The sequence below is a fragment of the Sciurus vulgaris genome (assembly GCF_902686455.1).
Source record: "Sciurus vulgaris genome assembly, chromosome: 3".
In the NCBI taxonomy this organism is placed as follows: domain Eukaryota; kingdom Metazoa; phylum Chordata; class Mammalia; order Rodentia; family Sciuridae; genus Sciurus; species Sciurus vulgaris.
Genome location: NC_136463.1, coordinates 144,169,865 through 144,190,223, shown reverse-complemented (window position 1 = coordinate 144,190,223; position 20,359 = coordinate 144,169,865). Strand labels below are relative to the sequence as shown.

Genomic DNA, 20,359 nt, shown 5'->3' with positions numbered 1-20,359 from the left:
GATTTATCAATTATCAAAAGCCTACCAGGAAAAAAGCCCAGGAACAGATGGATTCTCATCTGAGTTCTACCAGAACTTCAAGGAAGATCCTCCTCAAATTAGTCCATGAAATAGAAAAAGAGGGAATCTTCTCAAACTCATTCTATGAAGCTAGTATCACCTTGATACCAAAACCAGACAAAGACAAAACAAAGAAAGAAAATTTGAGACCAATATTCCTGATCAACATAGATGCAAAAATTATTAATAAAATACTGGCAAATTGCATAAAAATATTAAAGATACAGTGCACTATGATCAAATGGGGTTCTTCCAAGGTCTGCAAGGTTAGTTCAACATACAGAAATCAATAAATATAACTCATCACATCAATAGACTTAATGACAAGAATCACATGATTATCTCAATAGATGCAGAAAAAGCATTTGAAAAAAATTTGAAAAAAGCATTTGAAATTCATGTTCAAAACACTAGAAAAACTAGGATTGTAGGAATATACCTCAATGTTATAAAAGCTCTATATGCTAAACCCAAGGTCAGCATCATTCTAAATGAAGAAAAAGTGAAAACATTCCCTCTAAAATGGAAACAAGACAGATGCCCTCTTTCACCACTTCTATTCAACATAGTTCTAGAAACTCTAGACAGAGCAATTAGATAGAAGAAGTAAATTAAAGGGATACAAATAGGAAAAAAGAATTCAAACTATCCATATGTGCCAGTAATCTGAGTGTATATTCAGAAGACCAAAAAAACTCCACTAGAAAACTTCTAGAACTCATAAATGAGTTCAACAAAGTATCAGGATGTAAAATTAACACCCATAAATCAATTGCATTCTTATACATCAGTGATGAATCCAACGAAAGAGAAATTAGGAAAACTACCCCATTCACAGTAGACTAAAAAAAAATAATAAAATACTTGGGAATCAATTTAACAAAATAGGTGAAAGATCTCTACAATGAAAACTACAGAACTCTAAAAAAAGAAATAGAAGCAGACCTTAGGTGATGGAAAGATCTCCCAAGTTCTTGGGTAGGCAGAATTAATATTGTCAAAATGGCCATACTACCAAAAGTACTAAAGAGATTTAATGCAACTCCTATTAAAGTTCCAACGACATTTTTCCTAGAAATAGAACAAGCAGTCATGAAATTGATTTGGAAAAGTAAGAGGCCCAGAATAGACAAAGCAATCCTGAGAACAGTAAAGCAAGAGGCATCACAACCAGACCTTACATTATATTGCAGAGCTATAGTAACAAAAATGGCATGGTATTGTCACCAAAACAGACATAAAGACCAATGGTACAGAACAGAGGATACAGATAAAAATCCACGTAAATGCAGTTATCTCATGAGACACAAAGGCACCATACATATATTGGAGAAAAGATAGCCTCTTCAATAAATGGTGCTTGGAAAACTGGAAATCCATGAGCAATAAAATAAAATTAGACCCCTATCTCTCAACATGCACAAAACTCAACTCCAAGTGGATAAAGGACATAGGCATTATACCAGAGACCCTGCGACTCTAGGAAAAAAAGTGGGCCAAATTTCCATCACGTTGGCTAAGGAACTCAATTCTTCAAGAAACACCTATAGCACAAAAAATGAAATAAAGAGGTCCCTAGGTTCATCCAGCAGATGTTAATGGTGGAACCCATGGACAGGACCACCATAGGCAGGTTATGGGGCACCCATGACTGAACAAGGTGAGGAAACTTCACCTCACCCCTGGGTGCTCCTCAGCAGGTGGGTCCCAAAAAAACCCAGCTCTTCCTCCCAGGGTCCCTCCTCAAGTCAATCTGTTGACGGCCACAGGGGCTGGAGGGCGGTCACTAGGAGGATGGCCACCTACATCCGGCAGCTGTGCTGCTGCTGTGTGCCCTGCTTCGGCGAGCCCACCTCCAGAAGAAGAGTGGCACCCATGCAAGGAGCCCGCAGGCGCCCTAGGCTCCAAACCACAGTGGCTCCAGGGAACCCGCCCTGAGCAGACAGACAGACCACGCACGGCCAGAAGACCCCCAGCTCTGAGCATCCTGACATGGTGGACCCGGCACCTGTCAGGGCTGCACTCAAACAGCTTCAGCAGTGAGGTGTGCCACCTGGCTCCGGCTTCCCCATTCTCGGATACCAACCCACAGCGCATCTGGATCCCCCACGACTCTCCTCTGCCCCCACCTGCCACACACATCAGAGACTCTCTGCCCTGGGACACCTCCCCCTGCCCTGCTCTTCCCTGGCCTTCCTCCCTGGCTTCTGGGAGAGCAGACTTGCTTCTGAATGAATTTCTCTTCCTCACAAACTGTATAATAAAATTGATGTTCCAAAGATTTTTGGTTTTTTGTTTTGCTTTGTTTTAAGAAGGCAGGTTTAAATTTAGAAGCGGCCAGGGTGTTGGGGCACCTCTGCAATCCATCAGCTGGGGCGCCCAGACAGGAGGATAAGAGTTCAAGACCAGTCTCAGGAAAATAAGGCACTAAGCAACTCAGTGACACCCTGTCTCTAAATCAAATGAAAAAGAGCGTTGGGGATGTGGCTTGGTGGCAAAGTGGCCCTGAGTTCAATCCACGCTACCAACACAAAACATAACCAAAAAAAAAAAAAAAAAATTTTTTTTTTTTCTTTTTGCTGTTTTAAGCATTACAAGTGCTTTTGGTGTCAAGTCACAGACCTCTGATGGTGGCTTTGAAGGATAGAGTCTCTGTTTTCCACCTGACACAAAATTTGAGAAGAGGCGGCTGACGACAGTGTCTCTGCAGCTCAGGGTTGGCAGGACCAGAAGCATTGTGATGCTCTTGTTGGCAAGAAGGCTGCCAGAGATCCAGGGGGCCCAGCAGCACCCAGTGAGGAGGAAGCACGAGGCAGGTGCTGACCGCTGGGGTTCCTCATCTCCCCAAGCAAAGCATTGCCTGAGCACCTCCAGCAGACTTCTCGAACCTCACAGGCCAAAAGTGTCAATTGGCCACCTCTAGTTGACTGTGGAAACTCAGGGATAGCGATTCTTTACTTTCCCTTGCCCTAGAAATCAAAGCAAAACCACCATGGATTTTAATCTGCACTTTAGTCTCCCTGGTAACCATGGTGGCTGAGAGAACTCTTACCTATATAAGTCACTCCACCATTATTTATTGAAATAAATCACATTTGTCTAAGAACTGACTTTAAAAATAACATTCATATTTGGCAACTGATTTCAAAATAAAAGTTTCTTAATGACGTGTCTTTTAGAATCGTACTTTGGGGGGAAATTATTCTGAAATAAAAGAAAGTCAGGAGAGAGATGAGGGAAGTTGATTTTTATTTTCAAGAGTAAAATGTCCTACTGTTAATTTTTATGACATGAAGATGTGTATGTAGTCCTCATTCAGTTTCTCAATAAAATTGTCTTCCAATTTTGTCTTCATGCCTCTTGCCTCTTGTGTGTGGAGAGAGTGGGTGGCAGGGGTTGGAGAACACACTTCTGGGAAGGCACTGGAGACTCCAGAGTGTTCCATCCAGAGGGGCATCACCTCCATAATCCCACGGGCAGCGAAGGAAGAGGTTCGCCATTGGGCAGGGCGGCCTGCTGCAGCAGTGGCTGGGTGTTTCACCCCTTGTCCCGCAGCCTCTAAGCCCCAAATCTCCTCCTGGTTACTGCTAACGGTCACAGAGAGTAACCACGTGGGCTTTGGGGACAGGATATCTTAAAGCACCTCAGGGGGCTACTTACATAAAAGCCAAGAGACCATCAAGGAAATAATGTTCCTAATATACATATCTCTTCCAGAAGATGATATCCCTGGAGAATTCTACCTCATATTTGAAGAATTAATACCAATCGTATACACACATTTCCAGGAAGTAGAAGCTCAGGGAACAATTTGCAATGTACTTGATGAAGCTGGTACGAACGGACCATCAAACCAGAAAAGACACCGCCGGAATAAAACCATCAAAGAAGCCCAAATCGACAGACCAACGTCCATCATGAATATAGACACAAATATCCCTACACAAGACACTTTATTGAAAAGCCAAGAAAGACATAGGGTGGTGAGGATTCCTGTAGATATTTACATGACAATATTCAACAACTATTGAAAAGAATTTCAGAAAGGTAGGACCAGGGAGTATTAGGGATCATATTAGATTCCCCAATGACACATATAGGTTCAAACCTCCACACCCAAGAATGAGGTCTCTCTTGTCAGAAATGACATTGTTAGGATGTAATTACCGAAGATGGGGTTGTAAGGGATAGGGTGAAATCATCGTTCACTGTGGCTTGTGTCCCAATTGGAAGCCAGACCAAGTTTGATTCAGTGTGACTTATGCTGTTATGCTGTTATGTTCTCTCCTGTTGATGTTTGTAGTGAAACAAACATCAAGGATATGAATTCCCTTACCTCTCCCTTTGGGTGTGCCCTGTAGGTATTTCTTTGTGGTTCCCATGGGGTTCCATTTGCCACCAGATAGGAACACCACCCTGATGGGAATGTGTGGCAGGGGAACATCACTAGTGCAGAGAATGCTGCTGCTGGGCCTCGCCATGCCCACCCCTCAGTCAGTGATGTCACAGTGTCACATGTGCACACAGTGTCTTCAATACCATAGAACAGAGTGGGGGTTTTCTGCTACGTTATTCTCTTATATGTTGAGAAAACAAGTGGCACTAGCTTTTATAATTGTCACAGATTTGCTTTACCAGAGATAGTTCTGTCTTCAATTTGATCTTTCTAATCCAATGTCCTTCAGGTCAACCCGAAGCACTCCCCTCACACAGGCACATCTAGTGGGGACCAACTCCTCAAGGGTGCAGACAGGCCTTGAGGCTCCGACCCCAGGGATGGGATGTGTACTTTAAGAATGCTTCTCCAGCTGCCCAAGGAAGCACTTCGCTTCCCAGCAATGCGCACACCGATGCACGCACGCACACACACACACACACACACACACACACACACACACACACAGTAGTCCCAGGAGACGCATTGTCAAGCTAGGAACAATGGCCCATGGCTGTGTATTAATTAAGTTTATCAATGCTGTGGCCCAGACAACCAACAAGAAAAACTTGGAGGAGGAAATATTCACAGAGGCCTCAAGTTTCAGTGGTCTCCTTCCATCAATTGCTGGCTCTGTTGCTCTGGGCCAAGGTGAGGCAGCCCATCATGGGGGAAGGGCCCAGCAGAGGAAAGCGTCTTTCCTCAGGGCAGCCAGGAGGCAGAGAGAGAAGGAAAGTGGGGCAATGGTTACAGGCATGAAGAAGCCTTCCAGGTCATGACCCCAGTGACCCACTGCCTAGAGTAACCAGCAAGTCAGTCCATTCAACCTAGGATGGACTGAAGGTTACGGCTCTCCCAATCCAATCATTTCACCTCTGCCTGCCCCTGCACAAGCGGAGGAGCCTGTGTTGGCTGGTGCCGGGGGACGTCTCCCGACCAACAGATGACAGGCTCTAATCCCATCTTCTCAGGACATGGAGGCAGGAGGAGCACACATGCAAGTCCGACCTGAGCAACTCACTGAGACCCTGTCTCACACACACACACACACAAATAATAAATAAATGAATAAATAAATAAATAAATAAAAAACCAAGGGTCTGTGGAAGTACATGAGTGGTAGAGCACTTCATAATGTGCCTGAGGCCCTGTTTACAATGGCCAGTATGTAAAAAGAGAAAGAAAGAAAGAAAGAAAGAAAGAAAGAAAGAAAGAAAGAAAGAAAGAAAGGAAGAAAGAAAGGAAGAAAGGAAGGAAGGATATAGGAAGAGGAGGGCTTGAGAGAAGGACTTCAACCCTTCCGACCCTCCATCATGAGAGGAGACAGCAACAAGGTGCTTTGACCTTGAACTTGCCACTTTCCAGAACTGTGGGAAGTGCGTTGCAATTGCTAATAAGTGACCCAGTCTAAGGTACTTTGTTACAGCAGCAGGAAGGGACCCAGGTATCTGGGCAGGCCTCCATTTCTTCACCCTGTGGGAAGGACACCTTTGCTGGTTCTAGGATCTTGGCTTCCATAATTTATCCTTTATCACTTTGAACGTATCAACCCCTGGGCCTTTGGCCATCCAGGGTTTCTAGAGCATAATCTCATGAGAACCTCGTGGGGCAAGGCTGAGGAATGCTCCCTCCCTCTCAGCCCCATAGGTGTTCATGCCAAGCTCTAGAGCATCCTAGGGGAACAGAGCATTTGGTGGGAGCATCGCCATGTGAGCAAAGCGCTACCACACTTTGACACCAATCATTCTGAGATGGAGAAGTAGGAATGGAACACTTGGGGTGTAGATATGATGAGGCCTGTAATGCCCAAAGTTAGTAGGGATTTTCATCAGACTCCAAGTGAAAAGAGCCCGGGAGAATCTCACAAGTTTGAATCCCTAAAGGTGTAACTCTCAGTGTCCACACCACCTTGCAACTAAAAGCTTGTGGGGTCCATTCTTATTCTTCTTATGAGAGTTGAACGGGTCCTGGAGGCCCCAAAGTGAGATGATCACTGGGGGTTCTGGCCGGATGTGACCTGGTCATTGCCTGCTGTGACCTCACAAGGAGCCACTGTGATGGGAGGTCAGCCACCGGCCATATAAGAGGGAGGCTGCGGCTGGGATTTTTGTCCATAAGTACAGGAAGCTCTTGGTGGTGACCTGTCGGACTCCCAGATAGTGAGCGTTTTTGGTGGTTGGTGGCTGGTGGTTGGTGGCTGGTAGTTGGTGGTTGGTGGCTGGTGGTTGGTGGTTGGTGGCTGGTGGTTGGTGGTTGGGGTGGTGGTGTTTTGCCGTTGTTTTTTTGATTTGGGTTTTGTTTGTTTGTTTTGTCTTTTGTTTGTTGGTTTGGGCCTTTTGTTTGAGTTTGTTATTTTTTTTTAAGGTAGCATCCTTAGTTGTCGTTCCGGCTTTAGGATGTGCAGTCAGTGCAGTCAGACTAGTGTAGGGCCACAGGGGCCCAGCTCCTGCTACGAGGCGGCCCTCACGGACCACTACCAGGTCGTGAGGGAGCTTGGCCAGGGGGGCTTCAGCCAGGTGCTTCTAGCCCGCCATCTCCTCACCGGGGCAGAGGTGGTGGTGAAAGTCGTGCCCAAGACAGAGGGGACCCAGGCCGTGCTACTGGAACCGCAGTGGTTGATGGCCCTGGAGCACCCGAATGTGATCCAGCTGTTCCAGGTCATGGAGACCCCGGGCAACCTCTACATGGTCATGGAGCACGCAGGTGGGGGAGAGCTGCGGTGCTGCATCCCGGCGGCAGGTGGGCTGAAGGAGGACAAGGCCCGCAGGACCTTCAGGCAGATGGTGTGTGCGGTGCGCCACTGCCACGAGCGGGGCATCGCACACCTCGACCTCAAGTCCGAGAACTTCGTGGTGGACAGCAGGGGCGGCAAGGTCAAACTCATAGACTTTGGCCTGAGCGCCAGGGTCCGGCCTGGGCAGAAGCTCACCAGCTTCTGGGGCACTCTGCCTTACCGTGCCCCTGAAATCGTCCTGAAGCAAGAATACGAGGGTCCCCCGGCGGACGTGTGGAGCCTGGGGGTCACCCTCTTTCTTATGCTCACAGGGAGGCGCCCGTTTAAGGCCAGCACGGCCAAGGGCCTGCAGAGGCTCATCGTGCAGGCCAGCTACGAGCTCCCCGCGCACCTGTCCCAGGAGGCCCGCAGCCTCATCCAGCAGATGCTGACGGTGGACCCCGCCCAGAGGCCCACCCTCCAGCAGGTAATGGGGCACCCGTGGCTGAGCCAGGGCGAGGAAGCCCCGCCTGGTCCTTGCGGCCAGCCACTGCCCTCGCGCCCCGACCCCGCCATCATGACCATCATGTTTGACATGGGCTTCGACCCCTACAACGCCTGGGTGTCCCTGGACCAGCGGAAGTTCGATGAGGCCATGGGAACCTACCTTATCCTCCTGCACCAGCGAAGCCAGGGGGTGGGCTGGGAGCTCCAGGCCAGGCCTGTGCGCCGCCGGGTGGTCGGGCCTCGCCCGGGCCCCAGGGATCCCCCCTGCATGCCTCCCAAGAAGTGTGCCAGCGAGCCTCCCCTTCCCTGGCCCTGTGAGCAGCAGCAGCCCGAGGAGGCCAAGTCATCGGGACACAGGGGCACCGCAAATGCCAGTGTGCCCGCGATTCCTCTGCGCTTCTTCCATGGGGACACGCCCCCTCCCAGCCCAGCCGCCAGGCCAGGCCCTGTGCCCCGCAGGCCCGACCAGCCCAGGCCCAGGCCCTGGAGGATCCTCAGCAGATGGGTAGCACAAGGCCCCAGCTCGTCCTCCCAGGGTCCCTCCTCAGGCCAATCCGTTGACGGCCACAGGGGCTGGAGGGCGGTCACTAGGAGGATGGCCACCTGCATCCGGCAGCTGTGCTGCTGTGTGCCCTGCTTCGGCGAGCCCACCTCCAGAAGAAGAGTGGCACCCATGCAAGGAGCCCGCAGGCGCCCTAGGCTCCAAACCACAGTGGCTCCAGGGAACCCGCCCTGAGCAGACAGATAGACCACGCACGGCCAGAAGACCCCCAGCTCTGAGCATCCTGACATGGTGGACCCGGCACCTGTCAGGGCTGCACTCAAACAGCTTCAGCAGTGAGGTGTGCCACCTGGCTCCGGCTTCCCCATTCTCGGATACCAACCCACAGCGCATCTGGATCCCCCACGACTCTCCTCTGCCCCCACCTGCCACACACATCAGAGACTCTCTGCCCTGGGACACCTCCCCCTGCCCTGCTCTTCCCTGGCCTTCCTCCCTGGCTTCTGGGAGAGCAGACTTGCTTCTGAATGAATTTCTCTTCCTCACAAACTATATAATAAAATTGATGTTCCAAAGATTTTTGGTTTTTTGTTTTGCTTTGTTTTAAGAAGGCAGGTTTAAATTTAGAAGCGGCCAGGGTGTTGGGGCACCTCTGCAATCCATCAGCTGGGGCGCCCAGACAGGAGGATAAGAGTTCAAGACCAGTCTCAGGAAAATAAGGCACTAAGCAACTCAGTGACACCCTGTCTCTAAATCAAATGAAAAAGAGCGTTGGGGATGTGGCTTGGTGGCAAAGTGGCCCTGAGTTCAATCCATGCTACCAACACAAAACATAACCAAAAAAAAAAAAAATTTTTTTTTTTTCTTTTTGCTGTTTTAAGCATTACAAGTGCTTTTGGTGTCAAGTCACAGACCTCTGATGGTGGCTTTGAAGGATAGAGTCTCTGTTTTCCACCTGACACAAAATTTGAGAAGAGGCGGCTGACGACAGTGTTCTCTGCAGCTCAGGGTTGGCAGGACCAGAAGCATTGTGATGCTCTTGTTGGCAAGAAGGCTGCCAGAGATCCAGGGGGCCCAGCAGCACCCAGTGAGGAGGGAGCACGAGGCAGGTGCTGACCACTTGAGTTCCTCATCTCCCCAAGCAAAGCATTGCCTGAGCACCTCCAGCAGACTTCTCGAACCTCACAGGCCAAAAGTGTCAATTGGCCACCTCTAGTTGACTGTGGAAACTCAGGGATAGCGATTCTTTACTTTCCCTTGCCCTAGAAATCAAAGCAAAACCACCATGGATTTTAATCTGCACTTTAGTCTCCCTGGTAACCATGGTGGCTGAGAGAACTCTTACCTATATAAGTCACTCCACCATTATTTATTGAAATAAATCACATTTGTCTAAGAACTGACTTTAAAAATAACATTCATATTTGGCAACTGATTTCAAAATAAAAGTTTCTTAATGACGTGTCTTTTAGAATCGTACTTTGGGGGGAAATTATTCTGAAATAAAAGAAAGTCAGGAGAGAGATGAGGGAAGTTGATTTTTATTTTCAAGAGTAAAATGTCCTACTGTTAATTTTTATGACATGAAGATGTGTATGTAGTCCTCATTCAGTTTCTCAATAAAATTGTCTTCCAATTTTGTCTTCATGCCTCTTGCCTCTTGTGTGTGGAGAGAGTGGGTGGCAGGGGTTGGAGAACACACTTCTGGGAAGGCACTGGAGACTCCAGAGTGTTCCATCCAGAGGGGCATCACCTCCATAATCCCACGGGCAGCGAAGGAAGAGGTTCACCATTGGGCAGTTATTTTTAAAGAATAGAGCTTCAGGGCTCTTTGAGATGTTTTAGCATTAATGTCATTGGAGATCCAAAATGAGAGGTTAGAATAAGGCAGAGAAAAAAATCATGGCTCAATTTTCCAAATGTGGTGAAAGACATGAATCTACAGACTTAAACAGCTTAGCAACCCTCAGTGGGAGAAACCCAAAGAAGTCCATGCCCAGACACTTCAAGAGCACTTACAAACTATGGATGATGGGAAACACTTAAAATCAATCAGATGAAAATGATAGCTTAGTGATAAACAAGGAACCAGCTAAAGGATTGTGGAATTTCTATCAGAAATGATGTAAGACAGAAGGTAGTGAAGCAACATTTTTAAAGTGCCCAAAGGAAAAACATAGGAAAACCAAAAGCTCATATATAGAAAAAAATTCTTCATCTCTTACATAGAGAAAAATTCTTCAGAATGGAAGGTAAAATAAATACATCTTCATATAAATAAAAGTTAAGAGCCAGTAGACTTGTTAACAAAAATAATTACTGGTCCTTCAGACAGAAAGGAAATGGTACCGGAAGGAAACTTGGGCATCAGGGATAAAGAGAAAGCAGCAAAATAACAAATATATGGATAAATACAAGAGGCTATTTTTTCCTGAGTTCTTTGAAATATGTTTTGATTAATGAAAGGAAAAATGGAGAAAATATCTGGAACTGAACAAAAATTAAAATACAACATCAGAATTTCTGGATGCAATGCAAACATTGCTTAGAGAGAAATTCACAGCATCAAATGTTTATGTTAGGCAAGAAGAAAGAAGAAAGTTCTCAAAATAATAAACTTCCACTTTCAAAAACAAGAAAATGATCGAAACAAACCCCAAACCAGCACAAGGAATACAACCAAACAAAAAGTGAAGACTGACATCAGTGACACTGTACAGTGTGGATTTCTTAGGGTTTAATTTGGAAAGTAGGGGTCATGTTTTTTTCTTTTTCTTTTCTTTTCTTTCTTTTTTTTTGGTCCAGCATTCTTTCTTCTCTTCATCTGGAATTTTGATACTATGAACGTTAGATCTTCTGTTATTGTCCCACTGGTTCCAGGGAATTTGGTCATTTTTAAAAAATCTTTTTGCCCTCTGCTGTTCATACTGATGATTTTTGTTGCTCTATCTTCAAGGTCCCTTGTGCTTCTGTCATCTTTACTTTGTTATTAAGCCCATCTCAAGATTTTCTTTTCCCAGTTATATTTTTTTATTCTAAAATTTCCATTTGGTTCTTTTTTGTATATCTGTACCTTTGCCAAGATTCTGTATTTTTTTTCGTGATTCAGAATATGTGTGTTCTTACTGAAGCATTTTTATGATAGCTGCCTTATCAGATCCTATCTGAGAGTAACTATGAGATGATGAATATATTAATTTACTTGACCATGTGAACCATTTCACTATATACAAGTACACCAAAACTTCATGTTACACATCTTAAATATATCCAGAAATTAGTTCTGACACAACAATTATACTAGTTATCATACATAAATAATAAAAATACTTGAAAGTTAAAAAAATAAAATAAAATCCCTATCTGATAATTCCAACGACTGTGTCATCTTGGTCTCGATGTCTTTTTCATTGGTGTTGATATTTTCTTGATATGGTCAGTAATTTTGGACTATATCCTAAGCATTTGCATTTTATGTTGTAAGACTCTGCTTGCTGCTTGGATCACCTCTTTCAGCAGGTAGCTAACCTCTTTCTGTTTAGGATGCATGACTTAGCACATTTTTGTAGATTGAGGTTCACACATCAATTTAGTTTATGGAAACTTCTACAGTGCTCTTCTGTAGTGGGTTAGGGTGCACAGAATAATGCCTCCCAAAGAGGTCCATATCCTAATCTGTAGAACCTATTAATATGTTACCTTACGTGATAAAAGCGACTTTGTAGATTTCATTAAGTTAAAGATCTTTTCATAAGGAAATTATTGTCTTTTTTTTTCCCTGTCATAGCAATACCCAAGACTGGATAATTTATAATGAACAGAAATTAATTGCGCAGTTCTGGAGGTTAAAAAGTCCAAGATTAAAGCCCTGGCAGGTGGTGCAGACCTTGCTGCATCACCACCTGGCAGAAGAGAAAAGGGAAAAGAGAGAGACGACTCACTCCCAAATGTACTTTTTTAAAGTCTTTAAACGCTGAGGGTGTAGCCTTATGGTCTTACCTCCTTTCAATGTCCCTACCTCCTGATCATATTTTATCTATCTATCTATCTATCTATATACACATATATATGTAAAATATGTGTATGTATATATATACACATAGATATGTACATATATAAAATTTTATATAAATTCTATATATATAATGTTTACATATGTATATGTATGCATATATATGTATATATGGTATACATATATGTATATGTATGTGTATATATGTGTATACATATTTGGGGTACCGGAGATTGAACTCAGGAGTACTCAATTACTGAGCCACATCACCAGCCCTATTTCATATTTTGTTTAAAGACAGGCTTTCACTGAGTTGCTTAGCGCCTCACTTTTGCTAAGGCTGTCCTTGAACTTGGGATCCTCGTGCCTCACCTCAGCATCTGGAGCCGCCCCTTTACAGGTGTGAGCCATGGCATCTGGCCTGATTCCATTATATTGATAATTAAATTTCAACATGAATTTTGTAGGGGCCAAAAATTCAAACTATAGCAAATATCCCGGATAATCTAGGGAGGCTCAGGATAATCACAAGTATCTTTATAAGAGGAAGGCAAGAGGGTTAGAGAAAAAGGTGAGATGTGATTACAGAAGTAGAGGTTGGAGGATGTGCTTTGAAGACAGAGGAAGGGGTCCCCAGCCAAGGAATGCAGGCAGCCTCTAGAAGCTAGAAAAGACAAAGGTAGGAATCCTCCTCCAAAGCCTCTGGAGGGATTGCATCTCTGTGGACACATTGACTTTAGTCCAATGGGACTCATTGTGAACTTTGAATCTCAGAAACATAAGACAATAAATTTTTTTTTATCTTTTCAACCACTAAATTCCTGGTAATTTGTTATAATAGCCACAGGGGTAGAATTTAGAGGCCTGCCAACCAATTCCATACTGCAGCACTACTGGAGGATCGGGGGAGGCTTTTCCAGAGTGTTTGAATCAAGAACAGACAAGTTACCACAAACAGTAGCTTAAAAACATCACAAATTTATTATCTCATGGTGTCCCTGAATAAAGAGTGCCATAAAGCTAAAATTAAAGTGCTGGCCAACTACATTCTCATATGGAGGTTCAAACTAGGCAAACTGCTCCATGTCATTGGCAGAATTCATTTCCTTGCAATTTGAAGACTGAGACCTCCTCTGTCTGCTGTCAGCTGGGGTCCACTGTCAGCTCCTAGATGCTGTTCACGGGACAATGCAATGTGGATTTCTTCATCTTGGCAAGAGAAAACTTCCCTCATGTCTAATCCCTCTCACATTTGGAATGTCTCTGACTTTCCATTTTGTGCCTAGTCTGAAAAATATTCTCCTTATCTTAAAGTCAACTGCACCATATAATAATGTAGCCTAATCACAGGAAGTAAAGTTCAGTATATTCGCAAGTCAGGACATGTACATCAGTGGGTGTAATCCCAGAGACACCTTAGAATTTTGCCTAAAACATAGAATTAAAAGACTTCTGTCCTGCTGGGGTGCCCATTTCCCAGTTCTTTGGGTATAGATAGCAGAATTTTCTTGAGGCTTTTTGTTTGTTTGTTTGTGTCCATTGTTGTTTCAAGGTCACAGGCTTCTTTAGCACATAGTCCTGAATATACAGGACACATAGACATACATATGCATATATGTATGTGTGTGTATATGTGTGTGTGTGTGTGTGTGTGTGTGTGTATTTTTTCCTGCCCCTGGTTCCTAACACAGAGCTCCTAAAACCCTTGGAAGTTTCTGGATGAAGACAGAATTTTAAAGGCCACGAGAGAAAAGAATCAAATTACATTCAGGGGGAAACCAATAAGAATATCAGCAGACTTTTCTTTGAGTCAACTCTTGGTGGGTTCCTGGTCTCCTGAAAGACCAAGTCACGATTTAAACTTAGACCTTCCATGATGGGATTGTAAACTGGTGCAACCACTCTAGAAAGTTTTCCTTAGAAAGCTTGGAATGGAACCACAATTTGATCCAGTTATCCCATTCCTTGGCCTATACCCAAAGGACATAAAATCAACATACTAAAGTGATGTGGCCACATTAATGTTTATAGCAGCTCAATTCATAATAGCCAAGCTTTGGAACCAAAATAGGTGTCCTTCAACAGATGAATGGGTAAAGAAGACGTGGTATGTATAAACAGTGAAATATGACTCAGTCATAAAGAAGAATGGAATTATGATATTTGTTGGTAAATGGATGGAACTAGAGACTATCATGCTAAGTGAAATAAGTCAATCCCAAAAAACAAAGGCTGAATGTTCTCTCTGATATGGGGATGCTGACTTACAATAGACAAGGTGGGGAAGGTTCACCGGATTGAACGGGGGAGGTGGGGAAGGGAGGGGATATGGGAAAGACTAGAATGAATCAGACATAACTTTCCTATGTTCATACATTGAATTCACAACCAGTGTAACTTCACATCATGTACAACAACAAATATGGGAAGTCATACTTCATGTATGTATGATATGTCAAAATACATTCTACTGTCATGCATAACTAAAAAGAACAAATAAAAAAATTTTTAAAAAAGAACATTATCCAGTATGGCCAAGTGGAAGGAAGGAAGGAAGGAAGGAAGGAAGGAAGGAAGGAAGGAAGGAAGGAAGGAAGGAAGGAAGGAAAAGAAAAAGAAATCTCCTGACACCATTCCCTAATTATTGGCCATTAATAACAGGTCCTAGCTAATCTCCACATAGTTATCCAATACAATGAATTCTAATTAGTTTCCTCTTTACATAAACTTTGCCCAGGCCCTAGTGTGGTTCTACTTTAAGAATATCGATGGAATGTGCCTCTTTAAATAAGCTGCTGTAGGCTAGTTGTGGGGAGCCAGAGAGGTGTTCTGAAAACTCGTCTTTTCTGGGCACATCAGGACTGGAACTTCCCCAAACCACTCCTGAATTAATTGAAGTAAAGTTACAGCAGATGCACACCAAACACTTGGAATGACTACTCAGTCATGAATTTAAGACCAAGTTTATATTTATATATCTTACAATTAAACCCCAATCCTTGCTGTAACTGGTACCACTATACCACAGGATTCTGCTCACCCTGTATTTATTGAATGCCTTCTTGTGCAACACTCTGTGCTGCCCCTAGGCCAGATTAAACATTGGGTGGTGTTAATGTTGGGGCAGCAGTAAGGACAGGAATAGTGTCACCTTGGGTAATGGTCTTTTACTGCAGCAAGGGCCTCATAAATCACTGCAGTTTGCAACACTAGAACCCAAAGGGCACACTTATCTTGAACCACAGTGCCTCCTGGCAATCACAGCTGATATTCAATGGCGTTCCCACTGAGTACAGACATACTACTTGATTCTATTCTAATAATTGCAGCAAGTTGAAACAGAAAAACCAGTTCCTGCTGGATATCTCAAAGCGTTTTTTTCGACATTATGTAACCCTCAAATGTCTTTAATTGAAATTCCTGAAATACTTGTTTTTATGGCAGATTCATGGGCCATTCTCTAGACCGCTGATTCTTATCTCTGAATTGCTCAACTGGGCCACCATAGCAAAAAACACCAGTGAAACCATCCCCAGCACAGGCGGGACCACTGTGCACTCTATGAATCACAAAGGAGATTTGGGTTCCCAAGATGTGAGTTTCTAAACACAGCTGGGGCCCAGAGACAGTACAGTTTGGACTTCAACATTCATGTGAGGCCAACTTCTTGTTGTTTATCTTAGGTAAGGACTGGTTTTACTAGTGTCCTGTGTCAGCATATTAAGGAATGAGTTGCCTGGAGGCACTGAGTATGAATTTTATTTAAAAGCTTTACTTAGAGGAAATTATTCAGCCGGATGCTCCACTTCATCATCAAGTTTCAATACCTGCAAAAATTATTTGACTCTTTCAGTACCTGCTCCTTCCTAATTCATTGAAGCACGGAACTATAGAAGTCCAAATGCAGAAAAGCATTTACATGGAGTCATTGCATATCATTCTGAACTTTGCTTCAAAGCAGAATTAAGTTTGGACAACTTACATAGATCAGAAAGTGATGCTCTTTTGCTTGTTGGCATATATATGTATACACGCACACACACACACACACACACACACACATACACGTCAGTGTGTGTGTGTGTGTGTGTGTGAGTGTAAAAGCCAGGGGTTCTTACAATGGGCTCAGCATCATACTGGGGATTTAAATGTTTTCAGCAAAACATTTATATTGCTAGGTGGAAATGATTGTGTTGCCCCATAATACAGAGAAGGAACCTGAATCTTGAGCAATTGCCTAAGGTCACAAAACAAAGATCAATAAGCAAAGGAATATCTGGAACTCACTAAGTTTCACAATGTTTCCATATCATACTTGTAAAAATATAATAATTTTTAAAATAAAAGGTACTAAATTGTAAAACTTCCTCGATAATTTTTTTCTTTGCAATATCAGAAACATCCAGCAGGCTGTACCCCTGAATCAATTTCCTAGTTGAAACTCCAAGCAACAAAATACTTAGTGCTTCAGTTGGTATTTTAACATTATTTCAAATGAAACCTACAACAATAGTCTATGAGCTTTGATATATATATATATATATCAAAGTTAAAAAATGTTATTTTAACCCTATACATATGTATAATTTTTGTTTTCAAGAATCAATTAAAAATTAATTTCAGTTTTAAATAGTACAGATATGATTGACAAATGTTTATTTTCTACAATCTAGACATTAGATTTTATTTTAATCAATAAAATAATAATGTATGATAGTAACTAACATTAAAAATTAAAATATTATTTTTCAAATAACCCAATTAATAAATGGACAAATGATCTAAACAGACATTTTTCAAAAGAATAAATAGAAATAGCCAACAAAAAAATCTTAAATGTTCAACATCCTGATAAATCAGGGAAATACAAATCTAAACGACATTGGTTCATCTTACTACAGTTAGAATGGCAATCATCAAGAATACAAACAAACGATTGCTGGCAAGGATTTGGAGAAAAGATATACTCAAACATTTTTGGTGGGACTGCAAATTAGTGCAACTACTTCAGAAAGCAGTATGGAGATTCCTCAAGAGAATCAACCAACATATGACCCAGTTATCCCAATCCCCTTGGTATTTATCCAGCATACTATAGTTATACATGCATACCAATGTTCATAGTAGCACAATTCACAATGGTCAAGACATGGGATCAGCCTGGGTACCTGTCAACAGAGGATTGGATAAAGAAAATGGGGTATACATGCACAATCGAGTTTTTACTCAGCTATAAAGAAGAATGGAATTATGTAATCTGCTGGTAAGTGTATGGAACTGGAGAACATCATGCTAGGTGAAATAAGCCAGACTCAGAAAATCCACGGTCAAATGTTTTCTCTCATATGCAGAAGCTAGAGACAATAAGGAATAAAAAAGTGGGATTTCATGAAAATATAAAGGAGAATAATAAAATAAAGAAAGGGACTCTGGGGGAGGGAGAAGGGGAAGGAACAGGGAGGAACTGCAGAATGAAATTCACCAAATTATGTATGAATATGTTACAGTTAATTCCACTTTTATGTATTACTATAATACCCTTAAAATAAATAAATAGAAGGAAGAACAGTAGAATAGAGGAAGGGGTTGGGGGGAGGGAAAGGGGAAGTACGTGGGAATGAAATGCAGTAAATTATAGGCATTTATGAATATGTCAAAATGAGCCCCACTATTATGTATAACTATAAAGCACTAATAAAAACATTTAAAAACTGCTGTAGATAGAGTTTTATTTTCTCTACCACTTCAAAGTCCATATTTTGTTGTTGTTGTTTTCGTTTGTTTGTTTTTTGCAGGCTGCTACACAGACTTAGCCTAATAAGCAGAAGTTTGATTTAGTTTATCAGAATGTCTTCAATGTGTCCCAGGCACAATATTTTAGAATCACTTAAGACAATTGTTCTCGAAGTCTGATTCACAACCAGAATCATCAACATCATCAGGATCTTGTTAGGTAAATCCTGAAACTGAATCAGAAACTCCGAGAATGGAATCCAGCAATTTATTTTAACAAGTCCTCAAGGTGATTCTGTTGCACATTAAAGTTTGAGAACCTCTGACCTAGGACACTAAAAGGTACAGATTTCTGATCCCCACCCAGATTGAATCAGAATCTCTAGGGTCTAAGAGACTTTATTTTTACAAACATCACAGTGAATCTTAGGCACATAGGAGCTTGAGAACTCATTGGTTCATAAGATAAAATTTAAGGGGACAAGGAAGGATCTTTCCCTGAACAGTCCTCTCCATTTCTTGACCAAAAGTCAATCAGTTTTATAGAATTAAGCAAGAATGTCTCTATTAGTTTTTAAGTTCATTAAGTCACAAATATTTTAGGATGAATTAAGTTTGTTATCTACGTGTTTCATCCTTAGAGGAGAGCTGGAAAGTGGACAATTAAAAGGAAGACTTCAAAAGCTTAATTCAAATGTTTTGCCTTACAGTCATCCTTTTTGCATGACATCCTTTGGTCACACGTTCTTCCCCCTGCCCATGATGCCCCCAGAAGACCTTGTAAAAATGCAATTGGTAGGAATCAAGCAATATACATACTCTGAATTTAGGTGATAATGTGTTGTGATGTTTGTTATGTGGTTTTGGGTTCTTTCTAATTTTGTTTCTTAGTTGTTTTTTGTTTTTGTTTTGTTTAATGCAACAAAACCCTGTATATTGAAGGACATTAAAACAAAATATTAGTCACATGGCAAATTAACTTCTCCATTTTATAATTTAAACTTTTTTTCAAGAAGTATATATCCAGCTAACTGACCAGTATAAACTCCATCCTGATAGGAATGACTTATTGCTTCAAAGTTAATACACAACATGGATTATCCTCAAAAAACATTACGCTAAGCAAAAGAAACCACACACAAAAGAACACATATTGTATGCTCCTGTTTATGTGAAATATTAATAGCAATCAAATCCACAGAGGTAGAAAGCCAAGTTATGGGGTTCAGGGGTTGGAGAGGGGTATTGTGGAGGGACCACTTACTGAGGATGGGATAGTCTTTGGGAGTGATAAAATGTTCTGGACCTAGGTTGGGGTGATGGTTGCACAACATTGTGAATAAGTATCACAAAATTTTACTCTTTAAAATGATTGAAATGGTAAATTTTATGTAATGGGACAGAAATCTTCCCTCACAGGGTAATAGTGATAGTATTCAGGGTATAGAAAATAACATACTGCAGAGGCTGAAGGGAATTGTAAGATACACTCCAGAATGTAGGCTGTGCCTAGTGATAAAAATGTCAAGTTAGAAAATGTCAAGTTACAATTCTGAAAGCCAATCTCAACTTTATGTATATGCTTCGGTTTGCCAAAAAAAGTAAAATAAAATAAAACAAAAACAAACAAAGCCTAAGATCACTTATATTCAGACAAACAACCACAGAGCTATACACATAATCATAATCCACATACTCACAGGCCAATCAGAGTCTCAAGAGATGAGCTCAGCGCGGGCTTCCTGAGGCAGTAGTGCTGGGCTGATTTCTCACACAGAAAGATAAGGAGTGAGATTCATTCATGATGTACCCCTACCCTGAGCCCCTGCCACCAAGCTCTCAGAGCAAATACAGATCTCTCCTATGAAGTAATCTGAGGCTGGGGATTTATTTTTATACTGGCATTAATTTCATGACTCTCGGTGTCTATATAACTACACATGAGAGTTAGTTATTCTCACTTTACTTCTTCAGAGAACTCAAGAGATATTTACAGCTGTGACCTCAATTATTCCCCTTTTCTATTTCCCCTCCCACTGACTAGAAATAAAATTGCCCCCCCTACAAATTCATCAATTCCCATCAGGTTTAGGTGAAAAATTTAGTGTCTGAAAGTATCCACTGAAAAACTAGAGAAGGTTGTGAATTGCTTTGAAATGAGACAAAATGGTGTCTGCCTTCTGAAGAGCAGCTCTTTGTGTAGGCACTTTTGTGAAATTCTGTCACCCACACTACCCTTTACAACGCTCACAACATTCACAAATCTGATCCAGAGGAAATGTGGCTGGCACTGCATTTATTCCTGTGTTACCTCCTGTCTTGAAGCAAAATGCCAGTGCTTCATGCAGAGAGGAGCTGTAAACATCAACAGGGAGAAACCTTTATTTAAAGAATTTT

General features: G+C 42.4%; 1 protein-coding gene across 1 annotated transcript; it reads left to right on the top strand.

The window, feature by feature from the left end:
- Nucleotides 1-7,113: 7,113 nt before the first annotated feature.
- Nucleotides 7,114-8,451, top strand: LOC306655774 (sperm motility kinase 3A-like; the record flags this gene model as incomplete). Its single annotated transcript, XM_079130390.1, has 1 exon — nucleotides 7,114-8,451. One exon carries the CDS (start codon nucleotides 7,114-7,116, stop codon nucleotides 8,449-8,451), a length of 1,338 nt encoding a protein of 445 aa, XP_078986516.1.
- Between the last annotated feature and the right edge of the window lie 11,908 nt (nucleotides 8,452-20,359).